This window comes from Loxodonta africana, chromosome 8, assembly GCF_030014295.1.
Source record: "Loxodonta africana isolate mLoxAfr1 chromosome 8, mLoxAfr1.hap2, whole genome shotgun sequence".
In the NCBI taxonomy this organism is placed as follows: Eukaryota; Metazoa; Chordata; class Mammalia; order Proboscidea; family Elephantidae; genus Loxodonta; species Loxodonta africana.
The window spans coordinates 57,262,774-57,284,889 of NC_087349.1; the positions used below are offsets into that span (position 1 = coordinate 57,262,774).

At 36.2% G+C, this 22,116-nt stretch overlaps 1 protein-coding gene across 11 annotated transcripts in view; it reads right to left on the bottom strand.

The window, feature by feature from the left end:
- The window catches only part of ABCB4 (ATP binding cassette subfamily B member 4), an 88,835-nt gene that overhangs the window by 53,795 nt on the left and 12,924 nt on the right, over positions 1-22,116 (bottom strand). For 5 of the 11 annotated variants that reach the window (XR_010322674.1, XR_010322675.1, XM_003407167.3 and 2 more), the window contains 9 exons: positions 21,022-21,213; positions 19,539-19,710; positions 18,354-18,478; positions 14,816-14,987; positions 7,522-7,635; positions 6,371-6,481; positions 6,031-6,156; positions 3,551-3,754; positions 2,496-2,666 (listed from right to left, as the gene is read on the bottom strand). Coding sequence is in view for 9 of the 11 variants with exons in the window: in XM_003407167.3 (XP_003407215.2) it covers positions 2,496-2,666; positions 3,551-3,754; positions 6,031-6,156; positions 6,371-6,481; positions 7,522-7,635; positions 14,816-14,987; positions 18,354-18,478; positions 19,539-19,710; positions 21,022-21,213 (1,387 nt within the window). In the remaining 2 variants the exon portion in view is untranslated. Of the gene's footprint in view, positions 1-2,495; positions 2,667-3,550; positions 3,755-6,030; positions 6,157-6,366; positions 6,482-7,521; positions 7,636-8,365; positions 8,397-14,815; positions 14,988-16,362; positions 18,333-18,353; positions 18,479-19,538; positions 19,711-21,021; positions 21,214-22,116 lie in introns of those variants that run through there. The other 6 variants (XM_023544456.2, XM_023544455.2, XM_023544459.2 and 3 more) reach the window with 6 other exon arrangements.

The following is a 22,116-nucleotide window of genomic DNA, read 5'->3' on the forward strand; positions in this document are numbered from 1 at the left end:
GGTTACCAACTGGGGAGTTTTCTGTAATCCTAAAGAAATTTAAAATTGAGCAAAGTAACTTGCAAATATCCATTAAACTTGCAAGTCCACAATTTCTCTGGCAGAAGCCATATCATGAAAAACATCATCTCCAACAATTCTGTTCTCTTAGCACAACCAGAGTTAATACATTCAATTTCTATCAAAGAAAGAATTGAGACCTGGGCCCTAGGGCTGAATAAACCAAAACCAAACCCACTGCCATCGTGTTGATTCTGACTCACAACAACCCTACAGGACAGAGTAGGACTGTCCCATAGGGTTTCCAAGGTTGTAAATCTTTACAGAAGCAGACTGCCATATCTTTCTCCCTTGGAGCAGCTGGTGGGTTCAAACCGCCAATCTTTCTATTAGCAGCCGAACACTTAACTACTGTGACTCCAGGGTTCCTTAGGGCTGAATATAAAAACAAAACAAATCCGTTGACGTAGAGTCATTTCCAACTCATAGCGACCCCATAGGATGGAGTAGAACTGCCCCATATGGTTTCCAAGGAGCATCTGATGGATTCAAACTGCCGACCTTTTGGTTAGCAGCCATAGCTCTTAACCACTATACCACTAGGGTTTCCTAGGGCTGAATAGGACCTTTTATTTTATTTTTTGTAAATATCTCTCTTATCCTATTTGTCCTTACCCTAAAAGTCTATCCATTAAGAAGTCAACATATGAATATTCATTTATATTTTAAGTTAAAATTATTACTTAGTTTCATGATTTACTGCTTTAAATGACTTTTGATGAACCATTCAAATGTTAGTTTTACATGTATTACTTTTCGTTGTTTTTAAATTTTTATTTATTTTATGTGGTTAGTATATAGGTATATAAATAAAAGACAAAATTTTTCATTTAAATATTTTTATATGTTCAATTCAGTGACATCAATTACTTTCATCATATTGTGCAACCATCACCAGTATCCTTAACATTATGACTTAACATATATGAAACAATATTATTCAGTGCAAGAATCTGTGAGGTAATAATTATCCTATCACTAATCATTACTAAATTACATAAGATACACTATTAATGTTAACTACAGCTTATAGCATACAGGCAGTTGTGTTTATTTAGGATTCAGGCACAAATTTTCCTGAGAAAATTAGGTTCATACAGCTAGTCTCTAAAACTGCGAGAGGTAGTTTAGATGGGATTTATCAAGGAACCTGCACATTTTATTACCAAACTTTCTTAAATCAAAGATAAGTGATCAAAACTCATTTATGTGGTGTCATCTGATTCTGGTTTTTATACTGTGCTGTTATTACAGATGATACAGCATTGACCTCAAAAATGTGCCAAGATAAGGGTCTTCCTATGAAACTTCAGCTTAAGTAAAGTTGCTAGTGACTGACTTAGAAATTTATCTGGGCCAGACACAGGAGCTCAGCACCCTTAAAATATGTTACTTATTTATATATGCTTAGACAACTTCAAGTGGAACTTTATTTTCCGAAAGGCATCCATTCAACTTCATGAATATAGATGATGTTACTGACTCCACAATAGGATATGCATTTTGAACTATTTTTCAGGTAGATCAGTGCCTAGGTAACCAGGTTATTCTTTGCATATTTTAACAAAACTAGTTTTGAACAAAGCAATAGCCTATGTCCAAGAAAGAAAGTGAAGCTAAACGACTCATTGAATAGGCCTGGTGTTATGGATTGAATTGTGTCTCACAAAAATTTGTGTTGTAAATCCCTATACCTGTGGATGTAATACATTTAGAAATAGGATTTTCTTTGTTATGTAATGAGGCCATATCAGTGCACACTGTGCTTTAAGCCATTCACTTTTGAGAAATAAAAAGAGCAGATTTGGCACAGGGAAAGAAGCCCAGATGGGGAAAAGATGGAAGCCACACCTCATGAAGATCACCAAGGAACCAAGGAACATAAGTTGAAAACAGAAGGACCTTCACCCAGAGCTCCCTAGAGCTGGTGCCCTGAATTCAAACTTCTAGCCTGCTGAACTGTGAGAAAACAAATTTCTGTTCATTAAAGCCACTCACTTGTGGTATTTCTGTTATAGCAGCACTAAGAAACTAAGACATCTGGATTTGGGCTCACTGTACCATAGTCAAGGAGCCTGGTGGCACAGGGGTTAAGAGCTACAGCTACTAACCAAAAGGTGGGCAGTTCAAATTCACCAGCTGCTCCTTGGAAGCCCTACAGGGCAGTTCTACACTGTCCTATAGGGTTACTATTGACTTGATGGCAATGGGTTTTTCAGGAACCACGGTCAAACCAAGCCGGTTAGTTAGTGGATCATTCCCCTCACTCCACAGACAATGTGACATGTCAGAAGGGAGAAATCAATAAAGCTTCATGAAATAGTTTTATTTGCCCTTATGTTTATGTTTACCAACTCAGATTCTGGAAAGCAATGGAAAGAATTTTCAATAAAGTTTCAACCTGCTGGTCCTTCATGTGTTTAGGGTCCACTGACCTTATCCAGAGCCGCCTGTACCTCAGCTTCGCTCTCAGTGTCCAATGCTGACGTGGCCTCATCCAGCAGGAGGATCTTGGGGTTTCGGACCAAGGCTCTCGCGATGGCAATTCTCTGTTTCTGTCCACCACTCAGCTGGGCTCCTCTGTCCCCAACCAGAGTATCAAATTTCTGCAAAAGAAAAAAAAAGAAACTCTTGCAATATTTTAAATAAAAAAAGCTATAGAGTCTGTAGTATTTCATGAAGACAATATGCAGCTTTATTTTGATGATTATAATGGATCCTAAATTAGAGTAAAATAAATGTATGCTGAATTATAAAAGCTAATAACATATTTTGAGTAAAATTTTATATTATTCATGTACCAAGCTATAGTCCTTACACCCCTGTCTTAGTTATCTAGTGCTGCTATAACAGAAATACCACAAGTGGCTGGTTTCAACAAACAGAAGTTTATTCTCTCACAATCTAGTAGGCTAGAAGCCCAAATTCAGGATATCAGCTCCAGGGGAAGGCTTTCTCTCTCTGTCAGCTCTGGAGGAAGGTCTTCATCATCAACCTTCCCCTGGGCTAGGAGCTTCTTAGCGCAGGGATTCTGGGTCTAAAGGACACGCTCTGCTTCTACCAGAACTTTCTTTGTGGTATGAGGTCCCCCTGTCTCTCTGCTCGCTTCTTCTATACCTCAAAAAAGACTGATTTAAGACACAACCTAACCTAGTAGATTGAGTCCTGCCTTATTAACATAACTGCCTCTAATCCTGCCACATTAACATCATAGAGGTAGGATTTACAACACATGGGAAGATCACATCAGATGACAAAATGGTGGACAATCACACAACGAGGGGAATCAGGTCTAGCTAAGTTGACACACATTTTGGGGGGACACAATTGAATCCATAACAATCCCAGACCGAATAATTTCAGGAATTTACCTAGCAAAGTTGGATAACCTCTCATCTCAAAGATTATTAACTTAAACTTTTGGGAAAGAACTGAGTTCTGTGAGGTGAAATTCTAATTTTGAAAATGACTACATTATCACAGCCTTTACCTGTGGTAGGTTCATGATAAACTCGTAAGCATTGGCTTCTTTGACAGCTTTCTTTATCTCCTCCATGGTTACATTTTCACGGCCATAGCGAATATTTTCAGCGATTGTGGTAGAAAATAGCACTGGCTCCTGACTCACCACTCCAATTATTTCCCTCAGATATCTTACGTTAAAGGTCCTAATATCCTGCCCATCGATATTAATCTGAAAGAAAGAAACATTTCCTATTAAATATTTCAAGCCATCTAATACCTAAAGCATCAGGACTCTTAAATTTGTCAAAAAAAAAAAAAAAAACTTAGCTAATATTTAACTTATTTAAAGTTAGAAATGATAATTGGAAATGAACAATCTGCAAAACTAAAAATAAAATATGCACTTTTCTGATCTTTATTATGTTACATATACATAGTTTTTTCTTAAGTGGATTATTATCCATAAGTTATTTTGGGTTATATATTTTTGGCATGTCATTGTCTTTTGCTTAACAAAATTAAATTATCTACCTAGTCTATGTATCATTTTAATGGCATTATGATGTTTTTACTGTATTTACTATACCATAATTTACTTTAGCATTTTCCACTTGTTTGCACTTGGCTTCCTTCAAAATTCATTGTAAAAGTAGAGAATTACTAGCCTAAAGAGTATGATGATATTTTTCCTCCTTTGAGAATGATTGCTTGCCTCTACAATGATTGGCATATATTGGACATTTATTGTTTGTTGAATAAACTCTAAAAAGATTTTAATAACTTACAGTCTCAGGAGTATAAAAAAAAAAAATTCTACCAGCAATGGGCTTTAGCGTTTTAATGTGTTTTTTCTAATTAACAGGTATGAGGTGGTAGCTTATGTTTGCCTAAATTTGCATATCTTTATAAGTGGGGCTGAATATTTCTTGAACCTTACAAATTTGTATTTATTCTCAAAAGATTTGTACGTTTATATCCTATAATGAGCACAGAGGGCTGCCTTCACAGATTCATATTAATTTCTCAAATATTTAATATAATACTTTTACCATATATTTAATAAATTGTTCTAATTAATAGCTTTCTCTTCTTTTAGTTTTATTGGTTTTCATTGGAGAGAGATTAAAGAAAAAATTGAATTAATCAACTACGTCTCTGGGCATTTTTTTTCTATTATTTCAGTGCTAAGAAAATTGTTAAATCACAATATGAAAACTGACTCTGAGTTTAGAATTTCTGAAGACTTTTTCTTTCTGTTGACATGCATATTTTCTAACAAAAATAGTATTCCAACAGTAATAAAAAAGCAGTAAGAGATTTTTAAACCACTTATCCTCAACAGCTAGGATTTTAGTGGGTTCTTTTTTAAATAAAGAAAAATTAATACATTTGAACCAATCTAAAGTTTGCTTTAGTAAATGAGAATCAGCCTATTTTCCTCCAGAGTAATATCAGATTTTTCCAAGGATACTTATTAATTTTATTAAAATAAATTATTCATGTATTCTAGAAAAGTGTGTATTTGTTTCTGTAATCTCTGTTCTCTTGCACTGCCTTTTTATATTTTTGTGTTGCTTTTTACCTTGTAATCTTCTGTTTTCACAATTGTTTAATTATAATGCATTTTAATTCAGGTAAGGTCAGTGCCTAAAGTTGGGACAATTGAGGAAATCTGAATATAGACTATAGACTAGTATTTTATTAATGTTAAATTTCCTGATTTTGATAATTTTTCTGAGATTATATAAGAGAATACTCCTCTTAGTAGGAAATATACTCTGAAATACGTAGAAGGCAAAGGTCGTGATGTCTTCAACTCACTCTCAAAGATCCAGAAAAAAATATGCATGTATGTGTGTATGTGTGTGGTATATATACATAGAGAGAAAGCAAGCACACACACACGCAATAAAGTAGGGCACACTGTAAACAACTAATAAATCTGGATGCAGGGTATATGTGAGACCCTGGCTTGCAACTTTTTCTAAGTTTGAAACTATAACAAAAATTTCTAAAAATCAAAAAAACATACCCTAGGCTTTTATTGTACCCCTGTTCCCAGAATTTTCTTAAGAGGCTATTCCACTTTCCCCTTTAGCTATTCCAATGTTTAAGAAAATTCAACTATCTGATGAATTTAATTGCTGTCCTAAGATTTCTCGTGATCCTAATGACTCTGATTACCAACACATTTTTGGATGAAATCTAATTGAAAATAATCCTCTCAGTGGTTTGGATGACTATATCTTCCCATGATTTGATCAGTTACAAAAAACTAAGTTGGAACAGAATAGAGTGTTGTCTAGCTTTTATGGCTTTTATCACCCTGAATACATTGGTTAAGCCAGCCTAAGGGTGTGAGTGCATTATCCAGATGCATTGCGATCCCACAGCCACTTTACCAAAACTGGACTCACATGCAAATTTGTTCCTAAAGAGGCTAATTTTAAAAGGCAAATTTATCCTCAGCTTCCCACTTTGGAGACGTTGGTTCCTCCCACTTACCGTGCCCTCTGTGGGGTCATAGAGCCTCTGTATCAGCTGGACCGTGGTGCTTTTCCCACAGCCACTGTTCCCAACCAGGGCCACTGTCTGCCCGCTTTGAACCTTTAGGTTGAGGCCCTTAAAGATCTTCGAGGGAAAAGAGAAAAAGGAACACACTTCACAATCAAGCTCTCAAATGGAGTGATTCAATTCAATTTCAAATTTGAAAAAGTATCATATAAAGGAATATAACACCAAAAAGAAAATGCACATAAATATCAAAATAATATAAACATTTTTCATTTACAATGAGTAAACAATCAACCTGATTTAAGAATTCCTATAAATATTACTTACAGACCTTGACATCACCTCGAGATGGGTAAGAAAAATGAACATCACTGAACTCCAAATTCCCTTTGATGCTATCTGGTTTGTATCCTCTCTCTGAAAAACTGTCAATTTTAGGATTCTAAATAAAACAAAATTCAATGACTATTCCATCATAGGACAAGCAATTACATTTTTAAAGAATATGATTCAGCAAATCCCAATTGGACCTGGAGTGGCACAATCTCCCTCACATAACATAGAACCCAAGGTGAAGATCGTGTATGTGTTTTGTTTAGGAAAATACTCATTTTTAGAAAACAGACTTTTCCTGCAAAGTTCATAAGGGATATATTAATTTTATTTCATATAATATTTCACTTCAAGTTTGAGCATATCCTCAGAAATTTTCTAAGTGGTCAGAAATGCATGTTTATGTAACAGTAATGGTAAAAAATACTGTAATTAATATAGCCAGGTATTTCAGCATTTAGTGAAAAACAGCTGATTCCTAAACAATGAATGTAATGATTGGGTTGAGAAGACTGACTGAAAAATTAATTATAGACAAATTATTTAGGAACAATTTAAACTTTTCAATGTGTTCGGGAGCTGAGCAATTTTCTCATTGGATCAATGAAACAGGTGTTACTTGGATCAAATCATCACATTTCAGTTACCCACTTTGCATTTTACCTGTGTAAATGCAGTGGTATACTTTGTTTAGTACGGCAAAACTGTTCTCTTTGTTTCATTGGAGTCAGTACAATTTATTAAATACTGTTGATTCAAAATCATATCAAACATGTGGAAACATCTATGGGGGGCGCAACCCACAGCAAAACATACTGTCATAATTTAACCACCCACACCGCTGTATAACCGTATAGAAACCATAATATTATCAGTCTGGCTACAATATGAAAGAGAAGCAGAAAAACTAGCAAGAAAAACATCTGTGCTCTGCATACTAATAATCACACACTAGTTCAAATGTACTTTTTCAAGATGAGATCAATGTTATTATATTACACTAAAGTTAAACTTAGAAATGAGAGGCATTTTGTTTCACCCACTACTAAGGAGGTCGTTTCTTTAATTTCACACAATTAAATTTCACACACTATGTAATCTAAAGCCAAGCATCAAAGACTTTTGGCATTAAAATAATAAGTGACTTACATTATCAATAACATCAAAGATCACATATGCTGCTCCTCTAGCATTGGCAAAAGCATCAACACATGGGGCAGCCTGACCAACACTGAAAGCTCCAATTAGGATTGAAAAAAAGACCTGAGCAAAAGAAAACTATCGGTCACATTCTGGCATCCATTATTATCCAAAACTGTGATTTGTTTGAAACATACTGCACAAAGGATTGAGTTTAGGCTTTTCCTTTTAAACAAAGAGCAAAATTTACAAAGGATTGAGTTTAGGGTTTTCCTTTTAAACAAAGAGCAAAATTTACAAGCCTAACATAGCATTTAATTACACAAACAGGCTCCTCCTCCAACCTTAAAAAATATATATATTTTTCCCCTCTAGCTTGCCAAACTATCTGTTGTTCTTTTCCTGAGCTTATACAGGTTCAGAAAGATTTTTCAAACATATTTCCTTGACTCTAAAGCTAATGCCACCAGAGAAAAACATTTTCCATCCATATTATTATTCAATCTTACATGATTTTGTCTTTAACTATACAAGGAATTAAACCGAATGTTCAAGATGAAATAAGGTAGGAATCTGACTAAATTTTATTCCCAAGGAATTTTCCCAAAAAGCACTATTTTAAAGATACATTTTTTCTTCAGATAAGCTTTTTTCGTATATAAAAAAGTGGCAGTTCTCACATTATAAAAACATAGAATACTAAATCACACCTATGTACACTGGTTAGGAATTCCTTCACACAATTCTTCATTCTCCCACACAAAACTCAACACGTTTCCCTTTTCACTTTTTTTGTTTGTTTGTTTTTTAAAATTAGGAAAATAAATTAATACAGAAAAGCTCAGAATATTACCTTGAGAATCCAGATTCGTACCATAACTCAACTGAAGAAAACATAAAGAGAAATTACTCCTTACTCTCTAGGCATGGTGAAACTTCTACATGTAGTTGGCTTTGCTTAAAAAACAATAACGATACCACTTCACATACTCAGAACTCAAATATCCATCAAGTATCTATCCACTATGTGCAATACTAATAAGGGCTAGTAAAGAAGCAAAAAAAAAAAAGTCTCTATCAAAATAAATGATATCAAGTTAAAGCAATAGAGCTACTGCCTTTATGGAGAGAGGCATGCCTTGGGTTCCTTTCACCATGGACATCACCCACTTCAGCCATATGGGGTGGATGTCACTTCCACACAAAACAGATGAGGAAACTGAGGCCAGAGAGGACAAAGTCATCAGAAAAGGTAAATGGCAAAGTCAGAATTCAATCTCCCTTCTTCATAAAACTTCAATAGCAAATGAGGAAGTGGAGAAAGACAGACATTTATCAAACTGACAGCCAGACAGGAAACTGAAATGATTAAAAAAATACTCAGCAATTAAGAAAAGTTCATTCAACCAAACAGCCCTCAACACCTCAGTGGAGTCTGAAGACACTGCTGTAGAAAACATTTTGAAGAATTTTAAATTCTTAATTTTCATAATGACTCTAATTATGTTCAGTATTTTCTGTTTAGGAAGATAAGAAAGTACATATGGTTTCAAAAGACTTTCATTTAAATGGTTACATATTGCTCTGATTTTCACTGACATGGGAAGATGGTCAAAAAAAATGCTAATTAGGCTACAAAAATAAATAAAGGTTATCCAAGTTGATAAGGAAGAAGTAAAAGTACCTTATACACAGAAAACCCCAAAGAATCCACAAGAAAACTACAGGAACTAACAGAAGATTTCAGCAAAGTTAATTAGGATACAGGATAAACATACAAAAATCAGCTGGATTCCTCCACACCAACAAAGAGAACTTCGAAGAGGAAATCACCAAATCAATACCATTTAAAATAGCTCCCAAGAAGATAAAACACTTAGGAATAAATCTAACCAGAGATGTAAAAGACCTATACAAAGAAAACTACAAGATACTACTGCAGGAAACTAAAAGAGACCTACATAAGTGGAAAAACATACATTGCTCATGGATAGGAAGACTCAACATTGTGAAAATGTCAATTCTACCCAAAGTGATCTACAGATACAATGCAATCCTGATCCAAATTCCAATGACACTTTTTAATGAGATGGAGAAACAAATCACCAACTTCGTATGGAAAGGGAAGAGGCCCCAGATAAGTAAAGCACTACAGAGGAAGAACAAAGTGGCAGGCCTCACACTACCTGATTTTAGAACCTATTATACTGTCATGGTAGTCAAAACAGCCTGCTACTGGTACAATAACAGATAAGTAGACCAGTGGTACAGAACTGAGAATCCAGACGTAAATTCATCTACCTATGAGCAGCTGATATTTGACAAAGGCCCAAAGTCAGTTACATGGAGAGAAGACAGTCTCTTTAACAAATGGTGCTGGCATAACTGGATAAGCAAAACCAAAACCAAACCCAGCGCCATTGAGTCAATTCCGACTCATAGCGACCCTATAGGACAGAGTAGAACTGCCCCATAGAGTTTCTAGGGAGCACCTGGTAGATTCGAACTGCCAACCCTTTGGTTAGCAGCTGTAGCACTTAACCACTATGCCACCAGGGTTTATCCATCTGCAAAAAATGAAACAAGACCCATACCTTACACCATGCACAGAAACTAACTCAAAATGGATCAAAGACCAAACATAAAATTTAAAAAGACAAAGATCATGGAAGAAAAATTAGGAACAACACTAGGAGCCCTCATGCATGGCATAAACAGAATACAAAACATAAAAAACAATGCACAAACACCAGAAAAGAAACTAGATAACTGGGAGCTCCTAAAAATCAAACACTTATGCTCATCCAAAGACTTCGCCAACAGTAAAAAGACAACCTACGGACTGGGAAAAAATTTTTGGCTGCGACATATCTGATCAGGGTCTAATCTCTAAAATCTACAAGATACTGCAAAACTTCAATGACAAAAAGGCAAATAATCCAATTAAAAAATGGGCAAAGGATATGAACAGGCACTTCACCAAAGAAGACATTCGGGCGGCTACCAGATACATGAGGAAATGCTCATGATCATTAGCCATTAGAGAAATGCAAATCAAAACTACAATGAGACACCATCTCACCCCAACAAGCCTAACATTAATCCAAAAAAATACAAAATAATAAATGTTGGCAAGGCTGTAGAGAGACTGGAACATTTATATGCTGCTGGTGGGAATGTAAAATGGTACAACTACTTTGGATATCAATTTGGCGCTTCCTTACAAAGCTAGAAATAGAAGTGCCATATGATCCATTGATCCTACTCCTTGGAATATATCCTAGAGAAATAAGAGCCATCGCACGAATAGAAATATGTGCATGCATGTTCATTGCAGCACTGTTTATAATAGCAAAAAGATGGAAACAACCCAGGTGTACATCAAGAGACAGATAGATAAGCAAATTATGGTATATTCACACAATGGGATACTACACAACAATAAAGAACAACGATGAATCCTCAAAACATCTTATAATGTGGATGAATCTGGAAAGCATTATGCTGAGTGAAATTAGTCAGTCACAAAATGACAAATATTGTATGAGATCACTATTATAAGAATTCAAGAAAAGGTTTAAAAACAGAAGAAAACATTCTTTGATGGCTAAGAGGGTGGGGAGGGAGGGAGAAAGGAATTCACTAACTAGATAGTAGACAAGAATTATCTTAGGTGAAGGGAAGGATAAAACACAATACAGGAGAAGTCAGCACAACTGGATTAAACCAAAAGCTAAGAAGTTTCCTGAACACAACCAAACACTTTGAGGGACAGTGTAGCAGGGGCGGGGGCCTGGGGACCATGGTTTCAGGGGACATCTAAGTCAACTGGCATGACAAAGTTTATTAAGAAAATGTTCTGCATCCCACTTTGGTGAGTGGCATCTGGGGTCTTAAAAGGTAGTGAGAGGCCATCTAAGATGCATCAGTTGGTCCCAACCCATCCGGAGCAAAAGAGAATGAAGGACACCAAAGACATAAGGAAAATATCAGCCTAAGAGACAAAAGGGGTCACATAAACCAGAGACTCCATCAACTTGAGACCAGAAGAACTAGATGGTGCCTGGCTACCACTAGTGGCCGCCCTGACAAGGAAAACAACAGAGATCCCCTGATGGTGGAGGAGAAAAGTCGGGTGCAGAACTCAAATTCTAGTAAAAAGACCAGGCTTAATGGTCTGACTGAGACTGGAGGAACCCCAGAAAACATGGCCCCTGAACTCTCTCCCAGCTAAGAATTAAAATCATTCCCGAAGCCAACTTTTCAGACAAGGAATAGACTGGACTATAAGATATAAAATGATACTTGTGAAGAGTGTGCTTCTTAGTTCAAGTAGATACACAAGACTAAATGGGCAGCTCCCGTCTGGAGGCAAGATGAGAAAGCAGAAAGGGACAGGACCTGGTTGAACGGACACCCGAAATCTGGGGTAGAAAGGAGGGATGTGCTGTCACATTATAGGGATAGCAGCTAGGGTCACATAACAATGTGTGTATAAATTTTTGTGTGAGAAACTAACTTTAGCTGTGAACTTTCACCTGAAGCACAATTAAAAAAATAATCTTTTCAGAAAAAAACTACTAGTTTATAAAAAAGCTTTAAAAGATATGCATAATATGATACCAGTTTTCAAACAACTACAAAAAAAAAAAAACAAAAAAACACCAGTGTGTTTATACAGAAAATGATCTGGAAGATACACACCAAAAATTATCATTAGCTATATGTGGACTATTAGACTATAAGTGACTCTATTTTTTAAAAATCCTGTATTCTAAAACATCACTAACAATGCACAAACACCAGAAGAGAAACTAGATAACTGGGCGCTCCAAAAAATCAAACACCTATGCTCATCCAAAGACTTCACCAAAGGAGTAAAAAGATTACCTATAGACTGGGAAAAAGTTTTTAGCTATGACATTTCCAATCAGCATCTGATCTCTAAAATCTACATGATACTGCAAAAACTCAACTACAAAAAGACAAACAACCCAATTAAAAAATGGGCAAAGGATATGAACAGGCACTTCACTAAAGAAGACATTCAGGTAGCTGCCAGACACGTGAGGAAATGCTCACGATCATTATCCATTAGAGAAATGCAAATCAAAACTACAATGAGATTCCATCTCACTCCAACAAAGCTGGCATTAATCCAAAAAACACAAAATAATAAATGTTGGAGAGGTTGTGGACAGACTGGAACACTTACTTATACACTGCCGGTGGGAATGTAAAATGGTACAACCACTATGGAAATCGATTTGGCACTTCCTTAAAAATCTAGAAATAGAACTACCATATGATTCAGCAATCCCAGTCCTTGGAATATATCCTAGAGAAATAAGAGCCTTTACATGAACAGATACATGCACACCCATGTCCACTGCAACACTGTTTACAATAGCAAAGAGATGGACACAACCAAGGTGCCCATCAACGGATGAATGGATAAATAAATTATGGTTATGGTATATTCACACAATGGAATACTACTCGTCAACAAAGAACAATGATGAATCCGTGAAACACTTCATAACTTGGAGGAATTTGGAAGGCATTTTGCTGAGTGAACTTAGTCAGTTGCAAAAGGACAAATATTGTATGAGATCAGTATTATAAGAACTCAAAAGACAGTTTAAACAGAGAAGAAAATATTCTATGATGGTTATGAGAGTGGGAAGGGAGGGAGGGAGGTGGTATTCACTAAGTGGATAGTAGACAAGAACTGTTTTAGGTGAAGGGAAAGAACACACAATATAGGAGAGGTCAGCACAACTGGACTAAACCAAAAGCAAAGAAGTTTCCTGAATAAACTGAATGCTTCAAAGGCCAGCGTAGCAGGGGCGGAGGTTTGGGGACCATGGTTTAATGGCCATCTAGGTCAACTGGCATAATAAAATCTATTAAGAAAACATTCTGCATCCCACTTTGGATGTGGCCATCTACAATGCATCAATTGGTCTCAACCCACCTGGAGCAAAGGATAACAAAGAACACCAAAGACACAAAGTAATTAAATTATGAGCCCACGAGACAGAAAGGGCCACATAAACCAGAGACTACAGCAGCCTGAGACCAGAAGAACTAGATGGTGCCCAGCTACAACTGATGACTGCCCTGACAGGGAACACAACAGAGAACCCCTGAGGGAGCAGGAGAGCAGTGGGATGCAGACCCAAAATTCTCATAAAAAAACCAGACTTAATGGTCTCACTGAGACTAGGAGGACCCTGGAGGTCATGGTCCCCACACCTTCTGTTAGCCAAAGACTGGAACCATTCCCAAAGCCAACTCTTCAGACGGGGATTGGAGTGGACTATAACTAAAAAAAAACCAAACCCAGTGCCGTCGAGTCAATTCCGACTCATAGCGACCCTATAGGACAGAGTAGAACCACCCATAGAGTTTCCAAGGAGCGCGTGGTGGACTCAAACTGCCGACCTCTTGGTTAGCAGCCGTAGCACTTAACCACTATGCCATCAGGGTTTCCAAGGAGTGGACTATAGGATAGAAAATGATACTGGTGAGGAGTGGGCTTCTTGGATCAAGTAGACACATGAGACTATGTGGGCAGCTCCTGTTTGGAGGGGAGATGAGAAGGCAGAGGGGGTCAGAAGGTGGCTGAATGGACACAAAAATAGAGGGTGGAGAGAAAGAGTGTGCTGTCTCATCAGGGGGAGAGCAACTAGGAGTATATAGCAAGGTGTATATAAATTTTTGTATGAGAGACTGACTTGATTTGTAAATTTTCACTTAAAGCACAATAAAAATTTTAAAAATTCTGTATTCTAATCCTTTGTATAATGAATATATGTCATTGTTATTATCAGAAAATGAAGCTATTTTCATTCTGAAAAAGAAAGCAAACTAACATAAACCATCCAAAATAACTTCTCATCTTGTATTTCAGATAGCTAATATTTTCTGTTATGTCAGTACAATGACCTATCTAAAATAATTAAGTTTATCTTTTTATATAATGAAGCTCAAAAGCAGAATGAGGATGACTCCAACTTATATTCATTCTTCAAAAATTCATTCAATTTTTATTTCCTTTTATATATTATGTATGTTTCTCAATTGGTCTAATCACATGATATTTTCTTTTCCCCACTCAAAATTATGCCTTTACATATATATTCTAAAAGGCCAGCTCTGCCCACAGGGTGGAGAAAGATTAACCAAAATACAGAAGCCTAAAAATCATAGCTCATCCTTTGCAAAGGAGATATGAAAAAGAAAGGGTAGCTGAAGAAATAACATTTTTAGATTCATTAATATTAAGAGAACTACTTACTGTCAATGCATTTCCAAAAGTATATTCTCTTGATATAACTAGAGTAGATCCATACCAGAAGGCCAGTGCATATGATGCATATATTAACAGGAAGGCAATGCCCATTGAAATGTTTGCTGAAATAGCTTTTTTAATTCCAATCTTTTTGGCATTTTCTAAATGTTTCTGATACCTACCAGAAAATGAAGGAGGAAACATTATAATATAAATTATAGTCCACAGCCTGAGCCATACTCACCTCCTGTACTGTTGGAAGTTTAAGGTACAAAAACATCAAGGTAATAAGCCCCTGGCGAGACCCAACCTCCTGGAAATTGAACCATTTCAGGATCACCCAAGACTAGAACAGATCTGAGCCTTCTCTTTTTTGGCCTGGACCCACCTCCATTGGCCCCTACCAGTCCAACCAAGATCCCCAAGGCCATTCCAGAACTGAATTCTACCCCCTGGGGATGGAATGGCAATGCCTTCACCTTTATGGCCAGCATCACAAGGTAGGTTAAGGTGAAAGGAGAGAAGTCATGCCAACCAAGAATGGCACTGAAATATAAATAATATTTCGGACTCTTAAAATACTTAGATTCTTAGCTCCATTTCTCTCCTTTAGAGGAAAAAAAAAAAAATCTCCCTTTACTGCCCCTGTTGGTGAGAGATAGGAATTTTACATGTTCTTGTACATAAACTTGGGCTTCTCTAATTTTTTTGGATCAGGGCTGACCTTCAACTGTCAAACCAGAGTATGATGATATAAAGTGGTCTCTGTTTATGAGATATGGATTCTCACTCAATTTTTAAGAGATTTTTGCTTTAGCATCTCTAAAATGGAGTTAATAATGCCTATTTTGCAAAATAATCCTGAGGTTGATATGCAATTATAGAAAGTAGTTAGTACAGTGCTTGACACATAATTGATTCCTATTCCTATTATTATCACTATTACTGTATTAGAATTTCATCTCTTCTTGAATTTTTCTCATCATAGGATCTTTTTTTAATAGTAACTCAAATTCTGGCTTCTTGGATTTGATCTAAAAGTACAAATGTATAGAATGGTTCTGTTAAATTACAATAATTTTTACATCAAATTAAGCCTACTCTTCCTTGCTAAACCCATGAGAGTACAAAATTTAATTCTAGCTTCCTAAAATTAAAAAAAAAAAAATCCAATGAATATAAAATGAGACTTTTGAGAATATACCATACAAATTAGGGTGCTTCTGTTTTTAACAAAAAACCAATAGGCCACTTTTTGTATTTCAAACAAATGAAACATGGGAATACATTAGTTTAAAAAAAAAGGAAAGTATCATGCTACCAGAAAATTTATCTTTTTAATCACTTAAAGCAGCTAACTCTTTAGTGAACTTTCCTCAAATGTGGGTGCTGCATCCATTCAGCAGAGCTGAACTGCAGAGATAAAGCCAGTATGCCATGTCTAGCACTATGATTACTCCTGTGTGGGTGGGCCTCAAGGCCTTGCAGGAAGATTTACATCTGCCCCAGTGTGACACAAGGCTCCAGGACAGTGGTGGACATGCTGTAATTACCTTCACTTAGGCGGCTTGCTTACTGCGGCTAATGGAGCGGCACTGATTACACTGACATCCTGAGGTCCAACTGAGGGTTAGTGTGGTCTGTGTGGACTATTGTGTACAGGAAGCAGCAGTGAAAGAGAAAAAAGGAAGAGGTTAGAGAACTGTGAACATGTCAGTTTTGAAGAGGTCTTAGGAATAGAAACAAGAAAAATAGAAAATGAGATGGAAGGGATTAGAGAAACTTTGTTTTTAACATTGAAGAATTTCAGGAGAAAATTTTTATTTCAGAGTTGTGGGAATCAGGAGTCCCACAGAACTGTGAAAGAAAATACAAGTGTATTGTTGTTGTTGTTAGATGCCATCGAGTCAGTTCCAACTCACAGCAACCCTAGGTAAAATTGAAACACTGCCCAGTCCTGTGCCATCCTCACAATCATTGCTGTTTGAGCCCATTGTTGCAAATTACCATGTCAATCCATCTTGTTAATGGTCTTCCTCTTTTTTGTTGACCCTCTGCTTTACTAAGCATGATGGCCTCCTCCAGGGACTGGTTGCTCCTGATAACATGTTCAAAGCACTTGAGACCAAGTGTCGCCATCCTCACTTCTAAAGAGCAATCTGGCTGTACTTCCTCTACGACAGATTTATTCATTCTTCTGGAAGTTCATGGTATATTCAATATTCATCATCAACACCATAATTCAAAGGCATCAATTCTTCCTCAGTCTTCCTTATTCACCATCCAGCTTTCACATGCATAAGAGGCGAATGAAAATATCATGGTTTGAGTCAGGCGCACCTTAGCGCTCAAACTGACATCTTTGTTTTTTAACGCTTTAAGAGTTTTTTGCAGCAGATTTGCCCAGTGCAACGTGTTGTTTGATTTCTTGACTGCTGCTTCCATGGATGTTGATTGTGGATCCAAGTAAAATGAAATCCTTGACAACTTCAATAATTTTTCTGTTTACCAGGATGTTGCTTATTGGTCCTATTGTGAGGATTTTTGTTTTCTTTACGTTAAGGTGTAATCCATACTGAAGGCAATATTCTTTGATCTTCATCAGCAAGTGCTTCAAGTCCTTTTTGCTTGCAGCAAGCAAGGTTGTGTTATCTGCATATTGCAAGTTGTTAACAATTCTTCCTCCAATCCTGATGCCATGTTCTTCTTCATATAGTCTGGCTTCTTGGAATTTTTGCTCAGCATACAGATTGAATAAGTCTATTAGGGGATGCTATTATTTAAAAAAAAGCTGGTTCGTAACACTTAAAGTGGAGTAGCCTTTAATTGTGGGAATTTGTCCTGGCATTTAAGTTTTTGTATACAGTATCAACTTTCTTTAGAGCAGGGGTACTTGACCTGGGATCCATGATTAAGGGGTGAACTTGAATGAGAAAAAATTACATACTTATTTTCACTAACCTCTAACTAAAATTTAGCATTCCCTTCAATTATCATTCAATACTACAAATTTAATATTAGTGGTAACTATAATTTTGTTATTAATAAAAATGCCAGATTTTTAAAAATATCATGTTATAATTGTTACAGATATCTTGAAATATCTTTTACGCACATCCCTACTCTGAAATTATCACAGTTATTAGATGGACAGTTATATCTTATTATTTAATAAGTTAACAATAGAGGCACATATCTATTATATTACAATTTAAAAAATAGTTTGTTAACTGTACATTGATATAATTGGTTTTCTTTGTAATCTTATGTATTTTGTTTTATGCATTTACAACATTTTTCTAAGAAGTGAGTCCATAGGCTTCATAAGACTGCCAAAGGAGTCCATGGAACAAAGAGAGTTAAGAACTCCTACATTAGAGCCTGACTTCAATTAAAATACAGCCATCAGTAAAGGGTACTTACATTTTGTGGGGTAGGAGTTAACATTAGAAAAGGGGAAAATAATAAACACATACCACAAAATAAAGAACAACAAAATGTAAAAGTGGGTTCTTTAAACTAGTGGACAAAGAACCTTCCTGACCTTTCCAGCTCTTTGTTCTGTCCTCCAAAAGCTATCACAGTCCTGATGGCCCCCAGAGCTTCTTCGGCCACGGCACCTGCTTTTGCATATGCAGCTAGTTCTTTGTCAGTAAAGGTCGAGAGTATCTGGACAGAAGGAAAACATTCATGACTTTTGTATGTGGAGAAAAGTTAAAGACAGTCTGGCTAAGTCTTTAACCTATTTTTTCTTCTCAAACTCTATCCTTTTCCAAATGTTGAAGTCATGTAGCAAATGGCACTCAGTGTACCACATCCCATGGCTACTTCCATCTCCTACACAGGTTAGGTCTGAAGCATTCTGGTGATACGCTCCCCAAGAGTAGTCAGGAAAAGGAAATCCACATATAAATCTCCAAATTGCACTTTTGTGAATAGTGTCAAGTTCTATATCTATTATATTTTTTCCCCATTGATTGTAAAATGAAATAAAACCTTAGTGCTTTGAAAGGATTCACCATTCTTTCTTTTATTATATCATCTACTCACGCACATACTACTGAATAATGAGATGGCTAAAGGACATATTGTAGGCAGATGGTAAAGGAAGAACAAAACAAAAGAGATACAAATAGTTCTCTCAATAAATGATCAACCCCAGAATGAGCCAAAATTGCCAGTAAAATTTCTCAACTCTAAAATTTCTCTGCTTAGCTAAAGTAGAGCAGGTTACGTGTACAATACCACAAGGCAAAACTGGCAGAGTATCACTTAACTGTCACAGGTAAGAACTGAAAATCAATATAAAAAATACAAACTTTAGTTAAAATTTTTATATTGATTCATGGAATAATTTGGATAAATGCTGTATTTAAAAATTGTGTTTCACTAAATAAGGACATATCCACATATGTGATATAAACTACTACGTCAGAAGGTTGAACCAAAGAAATAATTGCAGCGTAAAAAACCTATAAAAGAAATGAGAATGGTGACGCTTTGAATTGTCTTAAAAACAAATCTTTTTTTATTAAGGCACCATATTACAACCTGCTTTTAGATGTGGTTTCTACGGACACTCAACACAGACCTGCAGAAGTACAAGTACCAGAATCTTGCATTAAAAACATAAAAAAATAATAAAAAACTGTAGGCATGAAAATGCCCAGGTTAACACATTTGGGAATGCCCAGGTTAACACACATGAAAATGCCCAGGTTTCACATACCTTTGCCCAAACAGCTGCAGAGAGTCCCAGGATAGGGCTGATGGCCATTATCACAAGGGTGAGCTTCCATCCTCTGATGAACCCCACTATGAATCCTGCAAAAAACGTGGCTACTGCTTGAAAGAACATTCCAACCTTGTCACCAATTCCTTCACTGATTTTGGAGATGTCACTAAAAAAGATCACACCTAGGTGGTTACAGGCAGGAGGTGGTCAGTTAGAAAGGTGAAGTACACATCTAACAAACACATAGGTGAAGCTTGTTTGTACTCATGTAAGCCTCTTTCAGCCTCTTGAATGATATTTCCCCACCTAAATACTGCACAAAGGAAGAAATTCAGGATTAATTCATGCTTCTAAGAAGTTAATATCATTAAAGTTGATACTATTAAATTAATTAAATCTATCAGAGAAGCATTAAAATTTTGAACAAACAAGTCAACTTGTTTAAAGGCAGGAGTTAGGAAGGGTATTGCAACAATAATATTGAAGAGCTCCTTGCTTCTACCCTAGCCTCTATTCTCAACACAGTCCTTTCTCAACGCAACAGCCAGTGTGAACCTTTGAAAACAGAGGTATCAACATGTTTCTCCCTGGATTGGAACCTTCTAATGGCTGCCCATTTCACTCAGAGTTAAAGCTAAAGTCCTTATCGAGGCCTATAAAGGCCCTAAATGACTTGACCTTCTTTCCTTTTTTGACCTCTTCTGCTCATTATGCTTTTGCCAGGACTCTCGAGACATGCTCAACCCTACCTTAGCATACTTGCACAGGCTGATGCCTTGCCTGTAATATTTTGCCCACAGACAGCTCTCACCTCCTTCAAATTTTTATTAAATTGTCACATTTACAACGAGCACCCCATTATAATTTTCAACCCTTTCCCATTCCCTGGTCATTCCCAATACCTCTTGCCTGCTCTATTTGCTATTTTGCCATTGTATGTAAGTTCCTTATTTATTCCATTTATTGTTTATCATCTATTTCCCTGCTAGAATGTAAGCACCAAAAGGTCAGAGATCTTTATTTTGTTCCCTGATGTATCACAAACATCTAAAACAGTCCTTGGCACAAAAACAGGCCCTCAAATATTTGTTGAGTAAGCAAAGAGTCAACAATTACTAAGGCAAGACCCTTTGTGAATTCATTCAATCATTTTTTCATTCATTCTACGGTCTGTATTGAGTAGCTAGCACTTGTCAGGCCCTGTGGTAAGTTCCCTGTGAGATAAACAAGTAGAATACATGTGCCCAGTCCTCAGATAAGCATACTCTATAGCTGGGGAGAAAAACAAAGAGATGTGGACAATATACTCTGGCATAGGCTGTAAATGTTTCTAGAAATGGCTAGCAGATGATCTATTCCCAATATATACCAAATGCTTAAACTATTTTTTTTCTTAAAAAAAATCTTACCTTGACAAATTTTCACAAAGTTAGTGGTTAATTTCTTTATGAAAGTGTGACATTAGCAATACACTTACTGTGTTAGCCGTGTGTTGAGCTCTGTGGTGTCGTTGACATCAAACCAGCCTATTTCCTGTCGTAGAACAGCATGAAAAAATTCACACCTAATTTTCCTAATCTGTCGACCAGCTGCCAAAGTCCAAAACGAGACTTGAATGTAGGCAGCAACGAGAACTGCAGCACCTAAGCCTGAATAGTAATATGCATATCTGGAAAATAACAAAATTAGAAAGGGTCTTTTAAATATGCTCCTTTCTTCATCTCTTTCAGGAGAACTCTTAAGAATTGAGAATTAAGCAGTTTTCTGAATGGATCAGAAAGACTATGTATTCCGTCAAATACACATTTTAGTTGTATTCTCTGTTCTTAAATTATAAGAGTATGAGTTCCATGGCGCTAAATCTATCTATTTGGACTAGCAGCCAAAGAAAGCAGATAAATTTTTGCGGTTAGCTGCAAAAAGGGTTGTTAATAATTCATTTTTAACTGATATTGACAATTATAGATACAATTTAAGTCTTATCATAATTAATATGCTAGACTTGCACATCTTATTCTACTGAAAAGGTTCACTACTATTCGCACACTGCAAATACGGGAGTAAACAGATCAAGTATGTGAAATGGTCCTTAGTGTAAATCTTTCCATATCACTTACACAAAGAACCAAAAAAACCTCTTCCTATTTGGGAGAATTTGAAAACTTTTTAAAAAAGTTCATATGCTAAAATGTCACGAATTCAAACCAGTTTGGGGCAAAGCCTTAACAAAATTTGTGGTAAATTAGTATCTTTAAAAATAATAAATGCAGTTTCAATACTTCCAAACGTATTTTTTACCTAATTTTACAAACTGTTTCCAGTTGCAGCCTTTCAGTCCTGCTTTAAGGTAGAGATAGTACTAATTTTAATCACCAATATTAATTGGTATATAAATGCTACAAGCTTTTGAGATTTTTATAAAAAAGGGTGGGGGGACATCCTGTAAATGACATTATTGGATCAATTGACAAAACTGGAATATAGATGTAGATTAGAAGAAAACTATTGCATCAATGTTAATTTTTTTGATGTTGATAACTGTACTGTAGTTATGTAAGAGAATATCCTTACT